This window comes from Sturnira hondurensis, unplaced genomic scaffold (genome assembly GCF_014824575.4).
Source record: "Sturnira hondurensis isolate 20B ecotype Veracruz unplaced genomic scaffold, ASM1482457v3 Scaffold0021555, whole genome shotgun sequence".
Classification (NCBI taxonomy): domain Eukaryota; kingdom Metazoa; phylum Chordata; class Mammalia; order Chiroptera; family Phyllostomidae; genus Sturnira; species Sturnira hondurensis.
Genome location: NW_028094186.1, coordinates 2,702,216 through 2,720,286, shown reverse-complemented (window position 1 = coordinate 2,720,286; position 18,071 = coordinate 2,702,216). Strand labels below are relative to the sequence as shown.

The 18,071-nt window shown below is 37.9% G+C and overlaps 2 protein-coding genes across 7 annotated transcripts; one reads left to right on the top strand and one right to left on the bottom strand.

Annotated features, from left to right (window-relative positions):
• Window positions 1–1,248: 1,248 nt before the first annotated feature.
• Window positions 1,249–2,305, top strand: PNRC2 (proline rich nuclear receptor coactivator 2). Its single transcript, XM_037032965.1, has one exon. The coding sequence runs from the start codon at window positions 1,267–1,269 to the stop codon at window positions 1,684–1,686; it is 420 nt and encodes a 139-aa protein (XP_036888860.1). The 5' UTR covers window positions 1,249–1,266; the 3' UTR covers window positions 1,687–2,305.
• A 2,906-nt stretch (window positions 2,306–5,211) lies between these two features.
• Window positions 5,212–17,144, bottom strand: SRSF10 (serine and arginine rich splicing factor 10). 6 transcript variants are annotated; one of them, XM_037032962.1, is made up of 7 exons: window positions 16,955–17,144; window positions 15,486–15,590; window positions 11,701–11,804; window positions 10,288–10,450; window positions 10,012–10,065; window positions 9,776–9,877; window positions 5,212–6,533 (listed from the first exon to the last, which is right to left on the bottom strand). In XM_037032962.1, exons 1-7 carry the CDS (start codon window positions 17,017–17,019, stop codon window positions 6,473–6,475), a joined length of 654 nt encoding a protein of 217 aa, XP_036888857.1. In that variant the 5' UTR covers window positions 17,020–17,144; the 3' UTR covers window positions 5,212–6,472. The 6 variants fall into 6 exon arrangements, with proteins under 6 accessions (XP_036888857.1, XP_036888855.1, XP_036888854.1 ...); XM_037032960.1 differs by lacking the exon at window positions 9,776–9,877 and having other exon boundaries at window positions 10,012–10,062; window positions 16,955–17,143; XM_037032959.1 differs by lacking the exon at window positions 9,776–9,877 and having other exon boundaries at window positions 16,955–17,142.
• Between the last annotated feature and the right edge of the window lie 927 nt (window positions 17,145–18,071).

Genomic DNA, 18,071 nt, shown 5'->3' with positions numbered 1-18,071 from the left:
AATCACTGTAGGGAGGCATTTTTATGTGCCTAAGATGGGAACTGCCTTGGCTTGTAAATGGCGTGTAAAAACTTGTTTTAAAACGGAGAGGAGTTGAGTGTGCGTAACGAAACACTGCACGATGTAAACATGTTGGGGATAAGGCTTTGTGAAAACGGATGTGTTGAAAGATTGGAAAGTTCTCTTGGAACTTTAAAGATACGGTCTCCTTGGAAAACGAATTTTAAGCCAATTTCTTGTTATGGCTGCAAAGGCTAATGCTTCCTTATTTTGACTTAACATTGTGGTCACAAAAACCGTGTGAGAATCTGAAAAGTCCGCAGGAAAAGGATACGAACAACTTGTTGCAGGGACTTGGAAACATCCCCCTCCCGACCCCAAATTTCCCAGGAATGAGTTCCTGGATCTCAAGGTCAAGAGTTCTTAAATGATGACAGGTTTAAAAAAAAAAAAAAGGCTGCCTTCAGATTGTCTGCCTTTTTAGTTCAAGAGCTAGTCATTCCTTAATTTATTTCTGTAGTAAATATAAACGGTCACTTTTTCTCCTGTGTTTTTGATTTGAATTAATGAAGTAATCTTTACTTTCCTAGCTAGGACTTCTCTGAAACTTGTGTGCTGAGGAGTCTCAGATGTTGGCCTCGGGTCCTAAGCTGGATTCAGCAGATTGGCCCATGAAAACTTCTGTTTTGAGACAAAGGAAAGGATCTGTCAGAAAGCAACATCTATTATCCTGGGCTTGGCAACAAGGAAGAGGACAGAGAGTGGGAATCCTGCAATCTGAAAAGCAGACCGAAAGGTATAAAAAAACTCAACGTTGTCATTTTTGTGATGCAAGCATATTATGGTGGATCCACTCTAAACTTTTTTTTTAAATAGAGGACTTCTCAGATTTGTGGGTAAACTCATTTTTCTTAGGTAATAAAAACCGCATTATAATGAAGTGTGAACATACAATGAGATTAAAGTAGCTGAATAGTACATTTTTTGTCTTCCCTAAGATTTCTGGAGTTATCATAAATCTTTGAATTTCTTTCTTTTTTTAAAAAAATTTACTTTTAGAGAGAGGGGAAGGGAAGGAGAAAGAGTGGGAGAGAAACATCAGTGTGTAGCTGCCTCTCACGCGTCCTGCACTGGCCTGCAACCCCCTGCCTCACAGGCCTGGGCTCAATCCACTGAGCCACACCAGCCAGGGCAAGCTTTGAATTTCTTAAATTGGAAGTTTATTCCATATTTTGTTTCCACTCACAGGTGACAAAGAAGCTGAAGATGGGTGGTGGAGAGAGGTATAACATTCCAGCCCCTCAATCTAGAAATGTTAGTAAGAACCCACAGCAACTCAATAGACAGAAGACCAAGGATCAGAACTCCCAGATGAAGATTGTTCATAAGAAAAAAGAAAGAGGACATTCTTATAACACACCAGCAGCTGCATGGCAGGCCATGCAGAATGGGGGGAAGAACAAAAATTTCCCAAATAATCAAAATTGGAACCCAGGCTTATCAAGTCCCAGCCTACTTTTTAAGTCACAAACTAACCAGAACTATGCTGGAGCCAAGTTCAGTGAGCCGCCGTCACCAAGCGTCCTTCCTAAACCACCAAGCCACTGGGTTCCGGTCTCCTTTAACCCTTCTGATAAGGAAATAATGACATTTCAACTTAAAACCTTACTTAAAGTCCAGGTATAAAGTACTAATGTTTAAATTTACTAATAATTAAGGGTAGTTGTCAATTGTTTCATACCAAACTCACTAGAGTATTGATGTCTGTAAAACTGCTAATTAATAGAGAAAAGACAAATAGACTTCATCTGGTTTTGTGTTGTGCACTGTGATATGTAATGGTAGTATCAGTGCCACTTAAAATAACAATTACTGATAACTACTTTTTATCAAGTGTTCTCAATTGAGTAACTCCTATGTGAAAGCATTCAAGTTTAGATTTGGGAAATGGTAAGGAATCAACTTTTTCTATTGCTTGTTGGGGTTAAGTACTGATTTAATTAAGACTATCAAGTCACATTTGCTTGTTGAAAGCTAGTGAATCTGATTGTTAAGACAGGAAATGAGAATTAGTTGAGTACTGCAAGTTTTGTGTCCTCGAGACACAGCAGTAAGAACATGTGAACTTTCCTTACAGAATACTTGCGGTTTAGTGATCTAATTGGTTGTGAATGTGGAAGGGGCCCTAGGAGCAATTCAGAATGAAGTGTTTCTCACATGCAGTGGGTAGACGACTGCAAAAAAAGTGCCACAACCATTTTTATAGAATCAATTGGTCAGAGTAGCTTTCAAAGTGCATTTTTTTTTTAGAAAAAAGCACTGCACAAGCTACTCTGTGATCTGGCCTCAAATCATCCCTGCAAAGCTTGCTTAAAATAGGGAGCTACATAATGTGAAAGTTTTGAGTACGTAGGAAAAAGCCATGTAAATATATGTAATAAACTTGTAGCATATGTAAAGTTTTGGCATTTATCCTACAAAAATAAAGAGTATTTTAGTATAAATTTGCTGAATGTAAGACCATAGACTCTTTATGACTATGGCCTAATTTTAAAGGTCCAGAATAATTTGTTTTTAAAGTCTGCCCTTGTGCTAAAGTGCCAGTGTATGTATGTTAAAATTGATCTGGTTGTAAACTATATTTCAAAATAAATACTAGTGTAGTAAGTTTTACATAACTGAAAAGGTTTTAAAGCTGCTAAAACACTTCCTATTTTTAAGAGATGTGAAATGCAGTATGGGACTCTTAATTTTTATTCCTTAAATCCAAAGATTAAACTATCAAAGGGTCCATCCAACCTTAGAACTTCATACTGGTCTTTGAACAATTGTTATAACTTACACAAACATAGTTTAACGCCAGTGGGTTTTCGGTCACCAGTAAGTGCAACCAGGGGACCACTTATTCAAAAGATGTGACTGCTTGCATAATACCTTGATTAACATGTTTTACCCACCTTTATAAATGCTAAGTATAACATGAATCCAGTAGATTAAAAATGTGGGGATTAACTAAAAATTTGATGGTAAGTGCCCTGTTTACTAAGTAATTTGGTGGCTTTATGAATATTTTAAAGCAGAATGGCCAATCTGTATTTTTCCAAATAAATTCAGGTGAAATACTATTGCCCAAGGCGACATCCTAAGATAAGTTTATATAGTACTTAATGTGCACATATGAATTTGAAGCATAAAATTAAAATAAAACTTTCCCCCCCAGTGGCTTGTTTATTTTATAAAAAATGCTGTTTAATACTTGTAATTAACCCAACTGAATTACTTGATTGGTTTTAAGAATCAACCAACAGCTGTCCAAGAAAGCAACTACACGTGACTCCAATCAAGACTTAACAAAAAGCTGTAAAGTTTGATTTGTTGTCAAGTTGAGTATTATTTATCTCCCCCTTTTCTACATTCTAAGATTATTTAGGTTTACTGGGAAACAAAACAAACACCAAAAACCAGCACGAAAAGAATTCCTCAAACTAACAAGAACCAAGAACCTTTAATTTGTTGATTCTTTTAGCTTGCATGGCAAGGCAGTATTTTCTCATACAAACTCGGAAATGACTGGTTTGGAGAAAGTAAATCTTCCCCGTTTTATCCCCAGTGCCATTTCTATGGAAAATGCCAACAATTGCCAAGTTTTTTCCTATACTGCACTAAAGTTGCATGACATTGAACAATTCTCGGCCCAAGTGTTAGTGTAAGATTTTTGGTTTATAATGGACTGAAACTCTAAGTTCAGAGGTTTGAGGGTGGGAGTAGAAAACCTTTCCACAGGTAACCCAAATACAGGGTCAATGACAACTTAAAAAGGTAAAGTTATAATTAGCCTACAGGTAACATATTTCCCAAATCATTGTACGAGCACAAACCTATCCTGCAGGGCAGAAGGCCCCCCAGTGTGAACTCTTGGTCAGTGTTAAAATTAAGTTTATCCTAGCTTTGATGGCAGAGTGTAATCATGGCACCCAAGTCCATAACCTGTCTCACATTCAAGTTCTGTTCTCATCTTCACCAGAGTACAAAATGGAACGAAACTGGTTTTCAGTAGGTTTTCTAGTATTTAATTGCTTTCTCATACAATTTGTAAAACAAGAGGGACAGTGTTTCTTAAAGTCTGCCTATCCAGTCACAAGTTTGTAAGGCAGAGCTAAACCTTAAAAAAGAAAAAAAGCCCAAGATTTTTGGCTCCTAGAGCTTTTTTTTTTATTTTGCTCTCCAGCATTCAAAGAGACGTGATCTACAAAAAACTAGACACAAAGGCCTTTTACTTAACAAACTACTCTGTCAATTATCAATGAAATGAATTTACATGCCTTCCTTTTATTCCAAACAAAAAAATCCCATCTTTAATATAAGTCTCAAACTGTTAGGAATACAAAAACATAACAAAAACACTAAACATTAACAATATTGGAGGGGGGAGAGGATAAACAACCCAAGGTAAAGAATCTCTTAAGCAACTGGCTGTCAACAGATGTCAAAAGTTGAATGCAGACAAATAGGTTGCTCTATACACTGTACTTCATTTACCATCAAGAACAGTTTATTCCTGGGACTCCTAGAGGCTTTGCTAGACCTTGGTAGCGTGCCATTAAGTTCTTCCTCAGCTACCACCAGTCTACTGTCTCAGGTCACAGCTTCCCCATTTCAAAGTGTCTCAGGATTTTGTAAATGGGAATATTACCCAAATACTGAAATTTGGAATACCAGCTTGGAAAGTGTTCAGTTACAACTGTGAGATCTCAGGTTATATTTACTCTCTCTGCATCCAGAAGATACAAACAAAATACTTTCTGTAATTAATCCTTCTTATAAACCTATTACATCTTTCCTCTAAGTGACCTCCAGATTCCATTATATTAGTTAGAAAAAAATTTCCCAAATAACTAAAAAATAGTGCAAAACACTGACAAAAATGAACCAAATGAAAAATGGACTCTTAAGTATCTGCCACTTATTTCCTGTATAATCTTCCAAGTTTGAAATTAATAAGGGTAAAGATAACCTCCATTTTATACCTCCTTTATGTGTATTCTGTTTTCAAAATCTTTACAAATTCAAAGTTTAAACACTTCCATATTAGATGAATAACTATGAATTTTAAATATGTGGCAGAAATAAGACAAAAATGAGTGATAGGATCAATATATATATAGGCAAATAAGCTTCATATCCTAATAAGGAACTAAGGAATCCAAAACATTTTGTGATACTATAAAAGTTATTTATTCACTATACACAGAACATGTCCCCTATAAAATGTACATGTCAATCACTAAAAAGTATAACTTGGTGAACATTTTCTCAATTACAGAACATACTAAATCAGTTGGGATAACAGCTCTCTGTCTGCCTCAAAATAATCTAATTATAGCACCCAGTGTTCTTCATATCTAATGCAAAATGAAATACTTTCAGGGGTTTTTCTCCTACTAATGTGTTTGAGGAAGCAGAGTTAACAATTTAATATAATTCTAGTATACTACAGTCACTGCACAATAAATCAGTTTATTACAGATTAAACATTTTTTTTCATTATTTGTATTAATGGGATGCAAACAGAAATAAATACCAGATACTTTTAAATGGCAGGTAACCACAAAAATTACTTATCTCTGATAGTATATTGGGTTTTATAATTACATTGGATATGAATGGTGTAAAATATTGTCACAAACAATACACCTCAAACAAAACAATGAGGCAATACTGTAGTTATTCACTAGATTGTGCTCAGTAGACATTTATTAAGTGAATTTTTCATCTATTTCCCCCCAATTACCCAGTACAATTTTTGCTCACAGTAAGGGCTCAGTAAATGTTTGCTGAATATACTGACTAAGAAAGAGGTGAGCAGAGATGAAACCTCTTAGCCGGATGTCAAGTATCATAACTGGAATTTACCTGGGAGTGAGTGTGGAAGGAAGCTGTAAACCGCACGTGGCATACAGGTAAATAAACTCAGATACCAACAAAGCAAACCATTAAGCAGAAAACAGTGGCACTGGAATAAACAAAGGCAAGATTTGCCAGTAGCAAAAAAGTAACTGACTTTCAGAGATAACCAAGAAAAAGTTCATACTGGACCATACCTTTTCTCACCCAATTCAGTTTGAGACAGACCAATAGAGGCACTGTTAAAGAGACTATGGCTGTCTTCCTTGATATTCAGACATCCTAGTTTCCAGTAATTTATTATGGACCTGTTATCCATGAATCAATATAAACCTATTCAAATTTAGGGATTAGTTTCCACAAGTACAAAGCTGAATTTCCTTTTATTTGTCCTAAAAATGCTTACTTTCATACTTGAAGGGACTTCAATTATTCCATGTAGTTTCAATAACATTCTTTTATCTTTTCAGACCAGAGTCAAAATATTCACACAGTATTCATACTGCAGCACCTTCCACCCACCCTTTGGTCGCTTGAACTGCCCTTCTTTGGTTCTTTTTCCGCTTTCTCAGATCTTTCTTGAAGTGTAGTAAGCAGAACTGTACTGGGTATTCCAGCTGCAGTTTGGTCTTAAATAAAAGAAGGATGTTTGTCAGTTTGGTTTTCTTTATTCTTCTCTGTGGTATACAGGATTTTGTTAGTTGAACTGGATGTAGCAGCTTACTGGGCCAAATTTTCAAGAGAATAGCACAACACTTTCCAGGTCTATTCCCTGGGTTGTAACTTAACAGCTCATACTCTATGTAGCACCTTTCCTTTTCTCACTGAAGCATTATCTGTCATTTTTCTTCTTGCTTACTTGATTTTTTAAAAAAACTGTAAAAACAGAGGTGAAGTGTCAGCCCTCACTTGAGTTGATGTTCTATTCTAATACACTGAGCACAGTGCCAGACACACAGTAGGTTTTCAAGAACTGTGGAACTTAAGTATGTAACCCCAAATTAAAGCACTGTGTAAGGATCCTCACTGGTACCAGCAGGATCCTAGCTATCACAGAATCAAATGTACAACAGTCCTTCTGAAGCTGTTAGGCATGTCACTTTAGAAATAAGATAGTCAAGTGTTAAAGTAAGTGACACAAACTTAAAAACAAAAAAAGAAAAAGGTGGTATTTAATTCTAGAGAGACTGAGAACAATCTCCCCAATCTTCTTCACTCAAATTGTAGTCCGTGAAAAAAACATTTACTAAAGGACCAGGCCTGGGCTCAACTCCTAGACCTGCATTTTACAGTCTTGTCTTTGTCACTTAATTTCCTTATCTGTGATACGGGGAAAATAAAAGTATCTTTCTCGTAAGGTTTTTGAAGAGTAAATGGAGCCTTTAACACGTAAAGCCTTTAGAATGGTGTCTGGCACATCCTAAATAATAACTATCAGCTGTAAATGTTGTCATTGTACAGTAGCTAGAATTCAAACCACAAAATACTTAAACCAACTCCCCAAAATGGTTATCACTTATTAACTGCTCAGCACATTCAATGCAAAAGCATTTAAACCATGCCATAAACATAAGCCTAACATGTCTTGTTTAGGACAGGGAATAGTAGAATCACTGGCCTATCTAATAATGAAAATATAAATATAATTAGCTGGCCCAAATGTCATTTTAATACATACCTTAACATTACCAACAACTTCTAAGTAATTTAACCTAAGGGGCTTTCATATCACACAAGGAATTTAAGTACCATGTAAAAGATGTACCTTACTGGCAAGCTCTTTCACTTCCAAGTAAGAGTTAGTTGTGCCTAGTGCAACACCAATTAAAACTATTCTTAAATCTACAAAGGTTTGTTTCTATTGTTATTTTAGAATCTCATTAAAAACTATAATAATTCCAGTTAATCATTATTTCCTTCATTTTGTTTTTATTATAGCACGTTTGCTTAATTTACAGCAAGCAGAAAATAAGCTGGGTCTTATTTTGATCCAAACATTGATGTTTTAAAGGTTGTACACAATATTAGTTAAAAAGAACATATAAAAATACCTTTTTAGAAGCTTCTATAAGAAAGAAAATACAAAGTTTAACCCCACAACTTTCCTCTTTGCTAGAACTGCAAACTACTGCTACAGTTTTAAATAGACTTTTTGTTGTTTAAACTATACATCCAGGAAAATCTAAAAAAATTAAAAGAAACGTGCATATAAATGATTGCATAGCAGAACATGAACATTAACTGCAAAACAGTAAAGAAATGAAAGTTAGAAATACTATCAAATATACAAAGGTTCTAGAATCAATCCTTTAAACACATTCCACGAACAGTCTTTAGAAACCATCTTTTGTTCTTTACAGGCAAGGCCTAGATTACTTAAACCAAAACTGGAGGGAAAAAAACCACTCCTATAAAAGGAGTTATTTTCCATAGTATTTCTTACTGATAACCTGGCAAGCAAGCAATCCAAAAAATTTAAAGTTGCTAGCTTTTATTCTGAAATGAGACTGGACACATCAAGTAACTTTTATTGTCCCCAAAATGACCTCAGAGAAATACTAGAAATTGTATTTGGTTAAGGGAGTTTCCGTTTTAGTCAGGTACTACACTGATAATCAAAAACTCAAAGATGTGGCTTGTACTTAAAAGTCAGTTCTTTTACTGAAATTATTTAAAATCTCATGGCACCACAGAATCACCCAGAATGGGAGTGTTTTTTCTCAACTTGCCTCACATTCAATAAACTGAGGTGTGAAGAACAAGCCGCCTCCGTGAAGAGGTAGGCAAATTTTGATACGAATGCACACACACCGAGTGCTGTAAGTATCAAAACTCAGTTCTTTTACACTATGCACACATAAACTTACTCTGAAACAATTTACTTGCTTTTAACAGCAGCCAAGAAAACTAAGCTATTATGGTATAATGTTCCTAAAAGTTTAGAGTAACTACGTAAGAGCATCCTTTTCAGCTCAAAATTACTTTTGTCGTCAATGACCTGCTCAGATTTTAAGGTGAGTTTTTCTGATGTATGTTCCAAATCATTATGGAAACCAGAAAAAAAAGCAGCGAGGGCTCCATGTTTCAGTCAAAAACTCAGATCTCCCTGGAAAGGCTACTTAACCCAGTTGTGACCGTTCCCTACGACAGTGGGGTTAACAAAAGAACTACTCCACACTGTGGCATAAATTAACTGTTATCACGGGCCTAGACGTCTTGACAAAAGGTCCACCCTGAACCTAAATGTATCTGATCACTCGAGTGTACTGTGGCTACAACTTCACTTTTGTATCATTCTATCTTATTAGCAAGCTACGTTTCTAGGTTAACAGGCCTACCAAATATGGATATGAAAGTTTATTTTTAATAAGACAATGTTGCAAATTATGGTCAACCAACATCTTTTCACCAATACTTCAAGCATAAAAATGAGAATCTTTACAAAAATATACAGAGACACCACAAATTGGTAGCTGCCCATAACATTAAACAAACTGGACTCTTAAGAGTGGCTTCTCAACAGCATATCATTTTAATTATAACCATTGCCTGGTACAGGGAAAACTGACAAGTGTTTTGTAAGCATCATTGCAACATTGTACTCCTGATAATTTAAGTAAACCAAACTACGAGTAAATGAATGATACATGCCTAAAAATATCATGGTTTATACTATCAGTGGCCACTGGACTTGGGACTAGTCCAAGACCTTGATCTAGACTTTGACCTAGACCTAGACTGTGATCTTGACTGAGATTTGGATCTAGGTGGTTCTTTTTTCCTTGATTCCTTCTCATATCTTGAGCCAGACTTATAATGTGTTTTGGAATCTGTTTTAGAGGTGCCTCTAGTTTTGGTGTGAGATGCAGACCTAGAACGTGATTTAGCCTTCATTTCTTTCTTGGGCTGGGACTTGGACCGTGATCTTGAATTGGATTTAGATCTTGAAAAAGATCGATTTCGGTGTTTGAATCTTTCAAAACAGAGGAGAGATACAATTAGAGTAAAAATTAGATTCTATATTCATCAAATTTATTATTTTTAGAGCAAAAGTTCACTCTGAAATTGAAAAATATATTAAGTCTCTTTCAAAGCAAAGTTATTTACCTATCATTGTCGGAATGGCTTCTGCTACGCCGTGGTCTTCCAGTCGGTCTACTGCTAAAAAGTACACCAGAAAAAGCAAACAATGACAAACGTCTATTTACAGTCTTTTAAAGTTTCTAATTTAAAAAGTGAACCATAAAACTTTTAAAATAAACACTAAAATATTTAGTCTCAATGAAGCATACGATGTATATAACTAGAAGTATACAAAAAAGGTAAAAAAAGCTAACAAACATAAAGCTTTCTTGACAGATCACTGTACTGTAGCACACTTACTTTCTAGGACTATAAGATCTTCTATAGTTGTAATCAAAGGACCGACTTCTTGATCTCCTTCTTTCATAACTTCGGCTTCTAGAGCGTCTGTATCGGTCATAATCATCATAGCGTGAAGAGCTGTACACATTCCTCCCTTCCTTGGCTTTCATCTGATTCGGAGCTATGAGATACACGGAACAGAGACATTTATAAACATCAGTAATGTAGTATGTCAGCTGTCAGATTATAGAAAAAAATTCTTGTGTCCCCTTTACCTGTCTTATAGCCCCAAACTGTGTCAGTTAACTGTGAATATTAATTTTGGAACTGTCGTTTATTTTCAAATAAGTCTATCAGAAGACTGTTTTATGTTAGAAAATACTACTCTCAAATGATACTCTCCCCAATTACCCCCAAGACCTCTCACCATGCGGCTTGCTGTCCAAAACTATGCTATGACTTTGACATTAGGAAAATATACCATTAATGTATTTTTTTATTTCAAATTAAAATATAGGTGACTTTTGAGCCAGATGCTATTTTGGAGTTGTCCCACTGTGATTTTCACTCATTAAGAACATAATTAACTATGACAAAATATTTATTGGTGACCTATGAACAATGGGTGTCAAAATGCAGTAAGCCAGTCATATACTTTTGAGACCACAACCAGGAAAACCTAAGACAGCTAACACTTACCAAATGCCTCAGACACACCCATACTCTTGGACAATTCTCAATTCTTAGGTTATCTCATTCAATTCTAAGAGCAGGTACTTTATGTGTGTATGTATATATAACACAGAAAATACCCAGGAATCCATCAACCAACCGAAGACTTACAGACTCCCAATAGTAGTATATGTCCACCAAAGCGCTCCTCCTCTCCACAGCAGATATTTTAACCACTATCTTTTAGTATCTTCTCTAAGATAACATAATGGTTGGGCCAAATTCAAACCCAGGTCTATTTGACTTCAAAGCCTGTACTCCTGCCTCATTAGCCAGTTAAAATCTGATATATGCCTGCACACTAATATAACATCTAGTCTAGGTTTAATCTGTACAACCAGCCTTTCCCAGCCTCATTCATAGCCATGCATCCACACAATTACCCAATTATAACTTAAAAATGGCTCAAGAGACCTAAAATTTTATCCCTTTCAATTCCTCCCCCAGTATATTAAACATGCTACAGCTGATAGCTGTAGAGTCACGTAGAGTCCCAACTTATTTCAGGCATTCTACTCTCACACTAGCTTATGTTAGTGTGAGAATAAGTCCCAACTTATTCCAGGCATTCTACTCTCACACTAGCTTATGTTTAGCCCAAAATTTTGCAATACATCTAAAAATATGACTAAAAAAGCCTTCAAGATACTTTATCTTCTCCAATGATGTATTATACACATTAGGCATAAAGGTACTTACTCTTCCGATCCCCCTGTGCAAACTGTATTTCAATTTGGCGACCACAAATCCATTTTCTGTCCAAATTATGTAAAGCATCTTCGGCGTCACGAACATCTTCAAATGTGCTACATGTTAAGGGGCTTGGGAAGCGTTGCAAACTTTGATAATGAATGAAAGTTCAATTGGTACATCTTAAACAAGTCACAGTAATATTAAGCTCTTGATATTATTCTAGAAAAACCTACCAGACCCCACTTACTAACTGGCTGATTCAGCTATAAACACTTCACACTTTTGAATTCCCAAGACATACATTTAAAGTCACATGTGAATACATAATGTAAAGTTGTTATTGAAATAAGATATTATAGCTGAACTACCAAGTAATCCTATCAAAAAAATTTTCCTGAGTTTTAAGAATTAACTTTACAAGACAAAAAGAAAAACAAGGGTCAGTTCTAAGTTGTATGTTAAAACAAAAATTTCTTAAAATAAAACCCAAACTGTTTTTTTCAATTTCAAATGAAGAAAAAGAAAATGCCAATAGTTCTTGTGTGAGCAAGCAGAATGTACAAGAGATGAAAGCATCAACCTCAAATTTTGCTATTTTTCTCAGACATATCTAACACTATTATTTAATGTAGCTGTATTCCTTCTTATGTGCAGGAAGACGGGTAACTAAGCCACTTGTGGATATCAAGACAGAACCCAACAGTCCTCAGGAAATCGCCATTAAAAAAGTACATTAGTCATGCACAGACTATAAGAGCATGCTCTCAAAAAGTAACAGACCATTTCTAAAAATTCCTGAACTGAAAAGCCTTAACAACAATGATACCTAACACAGTACCCAGCAAAGAAGTGAACGTGGGACTGCCGAACACCTGAGAATCTCAAGACAATTATCTATGAGCACAAAGCAGAACTCTTGGTCCCTCATTTGAGTCTAGGTTGCCTTGTTTTCTTCACTCATGTCAGCAACAATACTATGCTAACTCTCAGCTTTACAATGTTATTCTATCCAAATTTAGCACCTTTCCTAAAACCACCATCCTCATGGAAGCCAAGCACATACTTAGAGCAGTGCTTGATATAAAAGCTTTGGAAAGGGAGCTAGGTTAGGATGTTACTAATCTAGGGAGCCAGGTGTGGACTGTTACTATTTTAACTTGCCAATTTTTCTATTTCTTGAATTTCAAAGGTACCTTGAGAAGTGATTAAAAACCATCCCTATCCCTGACTGGTGGGGTTGAGCTGTTTGGCCATTCTGCAGTGAAAGCCCACCAGTTTGATTCCATCAGAGCACATTCCCGGGTTGCGGGTTTGGTTCCTGGTAGGAGAGCATACAAGAGGCGACCAACTGATGTTCTCTCTCACCTCAATGTTTCTCTCCTCTTTCCCCTCATTCTATAAATAAATAATCAATCAATCTTAATCTGCCCCCCCAAGTGACATACTACCCCTTCCCTTCAAGACTGATACTAACATTTAGTCCAGACTAAAAGGTTTTTACTTCACTAGATTTCTTTTTGTTCTGAAAGAAGTTGAGGACCACAGCTCTCTTTTCCTGAGAATATTATGTATAGGTTCATGCACTGAGAGGTTTTCCCAAGTCCTAAATCATAGGCCTTTCAATATTCAAAGACAAAAACTGACTGGGAGTTTAATACCCTAACAAATAAGCCCTCAAAGTTAATGTAGTTAGGCTCTAAAGTAATTAAAAGGTGTACATTCACTTAATGGATGCACTAATTTACCCGTCACTTCAAGAGACAGAATGCAATAACCTTTTAAAGGATTTACACCAAGAGGTGTAAGAATTAAGGGGAGCAAATCACCCTTTCCAGCTACCCTCAAAAACCTGGGTTGGATGAACAATGGTAAGGTTCTATCTACTCTACCTGTTAAGAGAAGGCAAATGGCCACAACAGGGGCAGCCAAATATCACTCTGATGCCATGTGTAAAGAAACTTGAACTGTCTTAAAAAAACACACACAAACTATTTTAAGACCGTAGAAACACTGCATTTGTATAAAAAACACGTAATTTTCCTTTAGATGACAACTTTTCTTGCGCCATACTAGTGTAGATGCTGGTTCACAGGCCACCCCCAAACGAGGTCAACACTGTAAGCAAGAATGCATTGTTACTAAAAACAAAAAAAGGCAAAGCAAGATACAGCTCTTATCCTCCTTGTAGCACAGCTTTGCAACTAATTCCCACAACTGTCCTTGATCATTGGCCCCATGGGAGTAGTAGCTGTCAGCATTTAAGTCTCACTAGGACTCCATTAAGTTTCAAGAGACTCACTGAACTTAATTAAGCAGTAAGAAACTTCTCTAGCTTGAAGTCCATAGCCCAATCTTGTGTTGTCATGTGGAGATGATCTCAGTTAAGGAAGTAATGTCACCTGAAACTCTAGGCCAGGGAATGATTTCCAGCAGGTACCCATACTAGGGATAAGGCCTTCTCCAATCCATTCATGGTCAGCTGATTATATGTACTAAAGCAGTGCAGGGCCAGCAGGCTTCACAGACCTAAGTTCCAGAAGTTAGGAGTAAGTGTGTGCCCCGCAGAAGCCACTTTAAACCTATTTATCAACAGGCAATTTTTCTAGCAGATCTGAGCCTACAAGACAACCAGAGCTGTTTTTAAGTAGTCCCCCATGCATGCATCTATTTCCCTTTTAGGCATGGCGCTGCAAAGTCGGCTTGACCACAGAATCTCAGGCTACTCTGAACAGCACTGTCTGCTACCCTATGGCATCTGACCACCTGGTCCAAAACAAAAATACGCTGAATTTAGGCTTAACAACATTACATCCTAGTACGCTTTAACTTGAAAAGCTAAGAAAGTACATTTATTCAAGACTACAATCACAGCATCAAAGGCCCACATAAATCAAGTTACAGGTTTTGTCACTAGACCAAACCAGAATTATTTCGAGAATTAACTGCTTACAAAACATTTAAAAAAAAGGAAAATAGTTATTCTGTAGGATACATCAGGTATGACTCCTTTAATCTTGGCCATCATTCAACTTCATCTTGACCTTTAACTCTTTAAGTGCTTGTCAGAAGGACTTGTCATGAGATGCTTGGCCAAATATGACAGATGGCTTTATCTTTAACTTTGAAAAACAACCTTTTCCCCCTTTTGTAGATAAAGCGAGGCTTTGTCTCCCATTAGGCTTGTCCTTCTTCCAGCTTTTCTTTATTTTTTCTTTTCCCAAACTCTCCCTTCTCTTCAAGCCTGATCCTTAAGAGGTCTTTGGCTTGTCTACTTGCCTTAAGTGTTGAACTCTACTCTAAAGGTTCTTTCATGCTTTCTTTCTGGGGTCGCCATAACTGTACAGCTTTACATTCTCTGAGGTAACAACAGAGGACAGCAAATTAGGGGACAGTATTGAAGAGTTTACCTCATTGTTATACAATTTGTTTTGATCATGTGATTCAATTAACAAACAAGAACACCAAACTTTAATTGCTAAGCACAAGAACATATTAACTTTTAATTTGATTAACATCGAAGGTGGTAGAAACCAGAGTGTATTCAAATTTAAATCACGCATTATAATCATTGACTTGAGTTTCAGCAGCACAAATGGGAATTCATAGCTTACTATTTTTGGATTAACTTTAAGAACTAAAGCAATGTGTGAGAATTAATTTTCAAAAATTTGAAGACATACGACATTTATTAAAGGGCAAAAATAAACTACGTTTTAGATGTTACCTCTTACATAAACTTGAATTTCAAACTTCAACACCCCTCACTAATCAGCCATCTGAAGAAAGGATATTGAACATAAGCAAATCCTCTTGGCCGGCGAGTGTAGAAATCAAGTGGAACATACACATCAACTATAGGCCCATAACGACCAAATTCACGTCGTAAATCTTCAGACCTAAAACATCATAAGAAGACCTCAAGTTTTCACACTGACTCCCTTAAAGAGTTCCTTTGTAAGAAAATAGGTATCTTTTTGTATTAGTCAACTAAAGGGAAGGTTTAGTTGTATCCCTGGGTTACCCCAAACTGACAAGCTTTCTAAATCTGAACTTTAAGAACATACAAAAAAAGATAAATATATTTTGATAAAGGAAGGCTAAGACCCAAAATTTTGAGAGATAAAATAGAGTTTATAACATTTAAGAGTACTTGAGCACTACTTTTGTTATCTCCAACCTTCATTTTCCACAAAAGGTATATTAGCATAAGGTTGTATGCAGGAACTGATAGTTTTTTTTTTTTACAATTTCAAGTCAACTCTAGAATTCTGAAAAAAATGCCAAGCACTCACTTTTACTTCCAAATTTTAACGACAGGTTAAACAGTTGGTATGTAACGCCACAAATACATATAACTACTTAAAAATATCAAATGACATAAAGGGACAAAAATTTTCTAGACGTTAGAATAATTACTCCTGCTTACTTTCCTACTTAAAGTCAGGATAGAAAAAAATGTAAATTACACCCGGCTATCAAAAATATTTGATTGGGGGGGGTAGGGTGACCTGGGAACGATAAAGTCTCATTTTGTGATAAGGTCTCTTCCAAAAAAATTCTGACAGCAACTCCAAGCCATTAAGAAAACTGTGAGAACAAAGGCAGGTTCTGGATTAATCCAATTTGGTAATCCACGTCCTCCAGGCAGAGGCTTCTTCAACTCCCCTTCTCAAAGAGCGGCCAGTATTTCCGGGAAAGGGAAGAGCTAGTTAATGCCGCTGAACTGGAAAAATCTGATGTTCCAAATCTCAGTATTCCCTTTCACCAACATCTCCATGAAAAAAAACCACGAATGTAACACCCCCACCACAACAAAAAGGTACCAAGTGCTTCGCTACACTCCCCTCCCCCGATCCCGTTATTTCGTCGGGAGAAAATTTTTTTAAAAATCCCTGGGGCGAGGGGGCGTGCGCCCCAACAAAGGTGGACTTCGTATCAATGGGGAAGCGGAGGTTGCCGAAGCGAGGGGCGGACGCGCGGGGGGGGAAGCCAGGAGAAAAGAGCTCCGAGCTGCGAAGGGGGAGGGAGACAAAAACCCCGCCACGCGGCCCGCGCGGGCCCGGGAGGACCAGGGGCGCCGCCCTCGCTCGCACGCGGCGGTTGAGCCGGCGGTGCGGCCTTGTTCAGGCCCGAAAGCCGGCGCGGGACCCGCCATTTTCGCCCTTTCCCTCCTCACTACCCGCACGCCGCCGCCTCCAGGGTTGTCTGCGAGCGCCTGCGGCCTCCCTGCGTAGAGCCTAAGTACCTTCCCTGTACATACCTGGTATCATCGGCCACGTTCCGTACGAACAGAGACGTGTTGGGGGGACGCAGGTAGCGGGACATGACTGCTGCGTGAGTCTCCACAGGGACACTAACGGGCTCGGCAAACCCTCCGCGGCTCCAGCGGCAGCTCCTCGGTCACACACAGCCAAAGGGCTCCGCTACGGCAACCGCCTCTTCTCGCGAGACTTCTCTCCCGCCTCCACCGCCCCGCCCCCCCACCTGGGTGCAGCGCCCGGACTGGCAGCTATTCTTTCCCGCGAGATCTTTTGGCGGGCGCCTGCGCATGCGGACGGCTTTGCTACGTGCCGCAGCCCGGGTCTCTTTCATTGGCTTCTCGCTTAGCTTGTTCCCTACCTCCGAGCGCGCTCTTTCTTTCTTTAATACCTTATTTTCCCGCCCTTTTCTGCCTTGCGCCGCTTCCCCACCCCTCCTCTCGCCAAGTCAGGGAGCAGCTGTGTCAAACCCCACGCCAAACTTTACAGTTATTACTATCTGGATGGAGTCTTAAACATTTTTAATTCGGAGAGACCGCCATAAGTTATGCCCTGGCTTTTATTAGATCGCTGACCAGAAAGAGAAGAATTTACAGCTTCTGTTGAGTGCGAAAGAGGAGTGTGTGTCTTTGTAGAGAGATGGGCCTGTCTCTTCAGGCTTTCTTCACGCATCCAGCGCCCTCCCTTAGCGCCTTTGCCCAGGCTGCCCCTCGCCCAGATCCTTCACAGCCATTTCCTCCCCTGTCCACACTGTTTCCTCCTTATTTCAAGCATCTCAACCTTTTGGTGGGACGCAAGCCTTCATCTTAGTCTCAGTTGTCATCTACAGTGTTTTCTCTGCTGCTCATGTTTTCCTGTATTGCAGTGGTTCTCCACGTTTTTGGTTTCAGAACCTCTGTATGAAGAATTTAACCCTTACAAATGATGGAAGACCATAAAGAGCTTTGCTTATGTGAGTTATTAACATTTACTGAACTAGAGTTTAAAACGATGAAAATGGGACACAACACACAACAGACATTGCAATACTGCTCAACACATGTAGCCTCTGGAAAATTCCACTCTACTTTTGTAAGAGAAAAGGGCGAATAATGTATAGTTTTGACCTTGGGTCCTTTC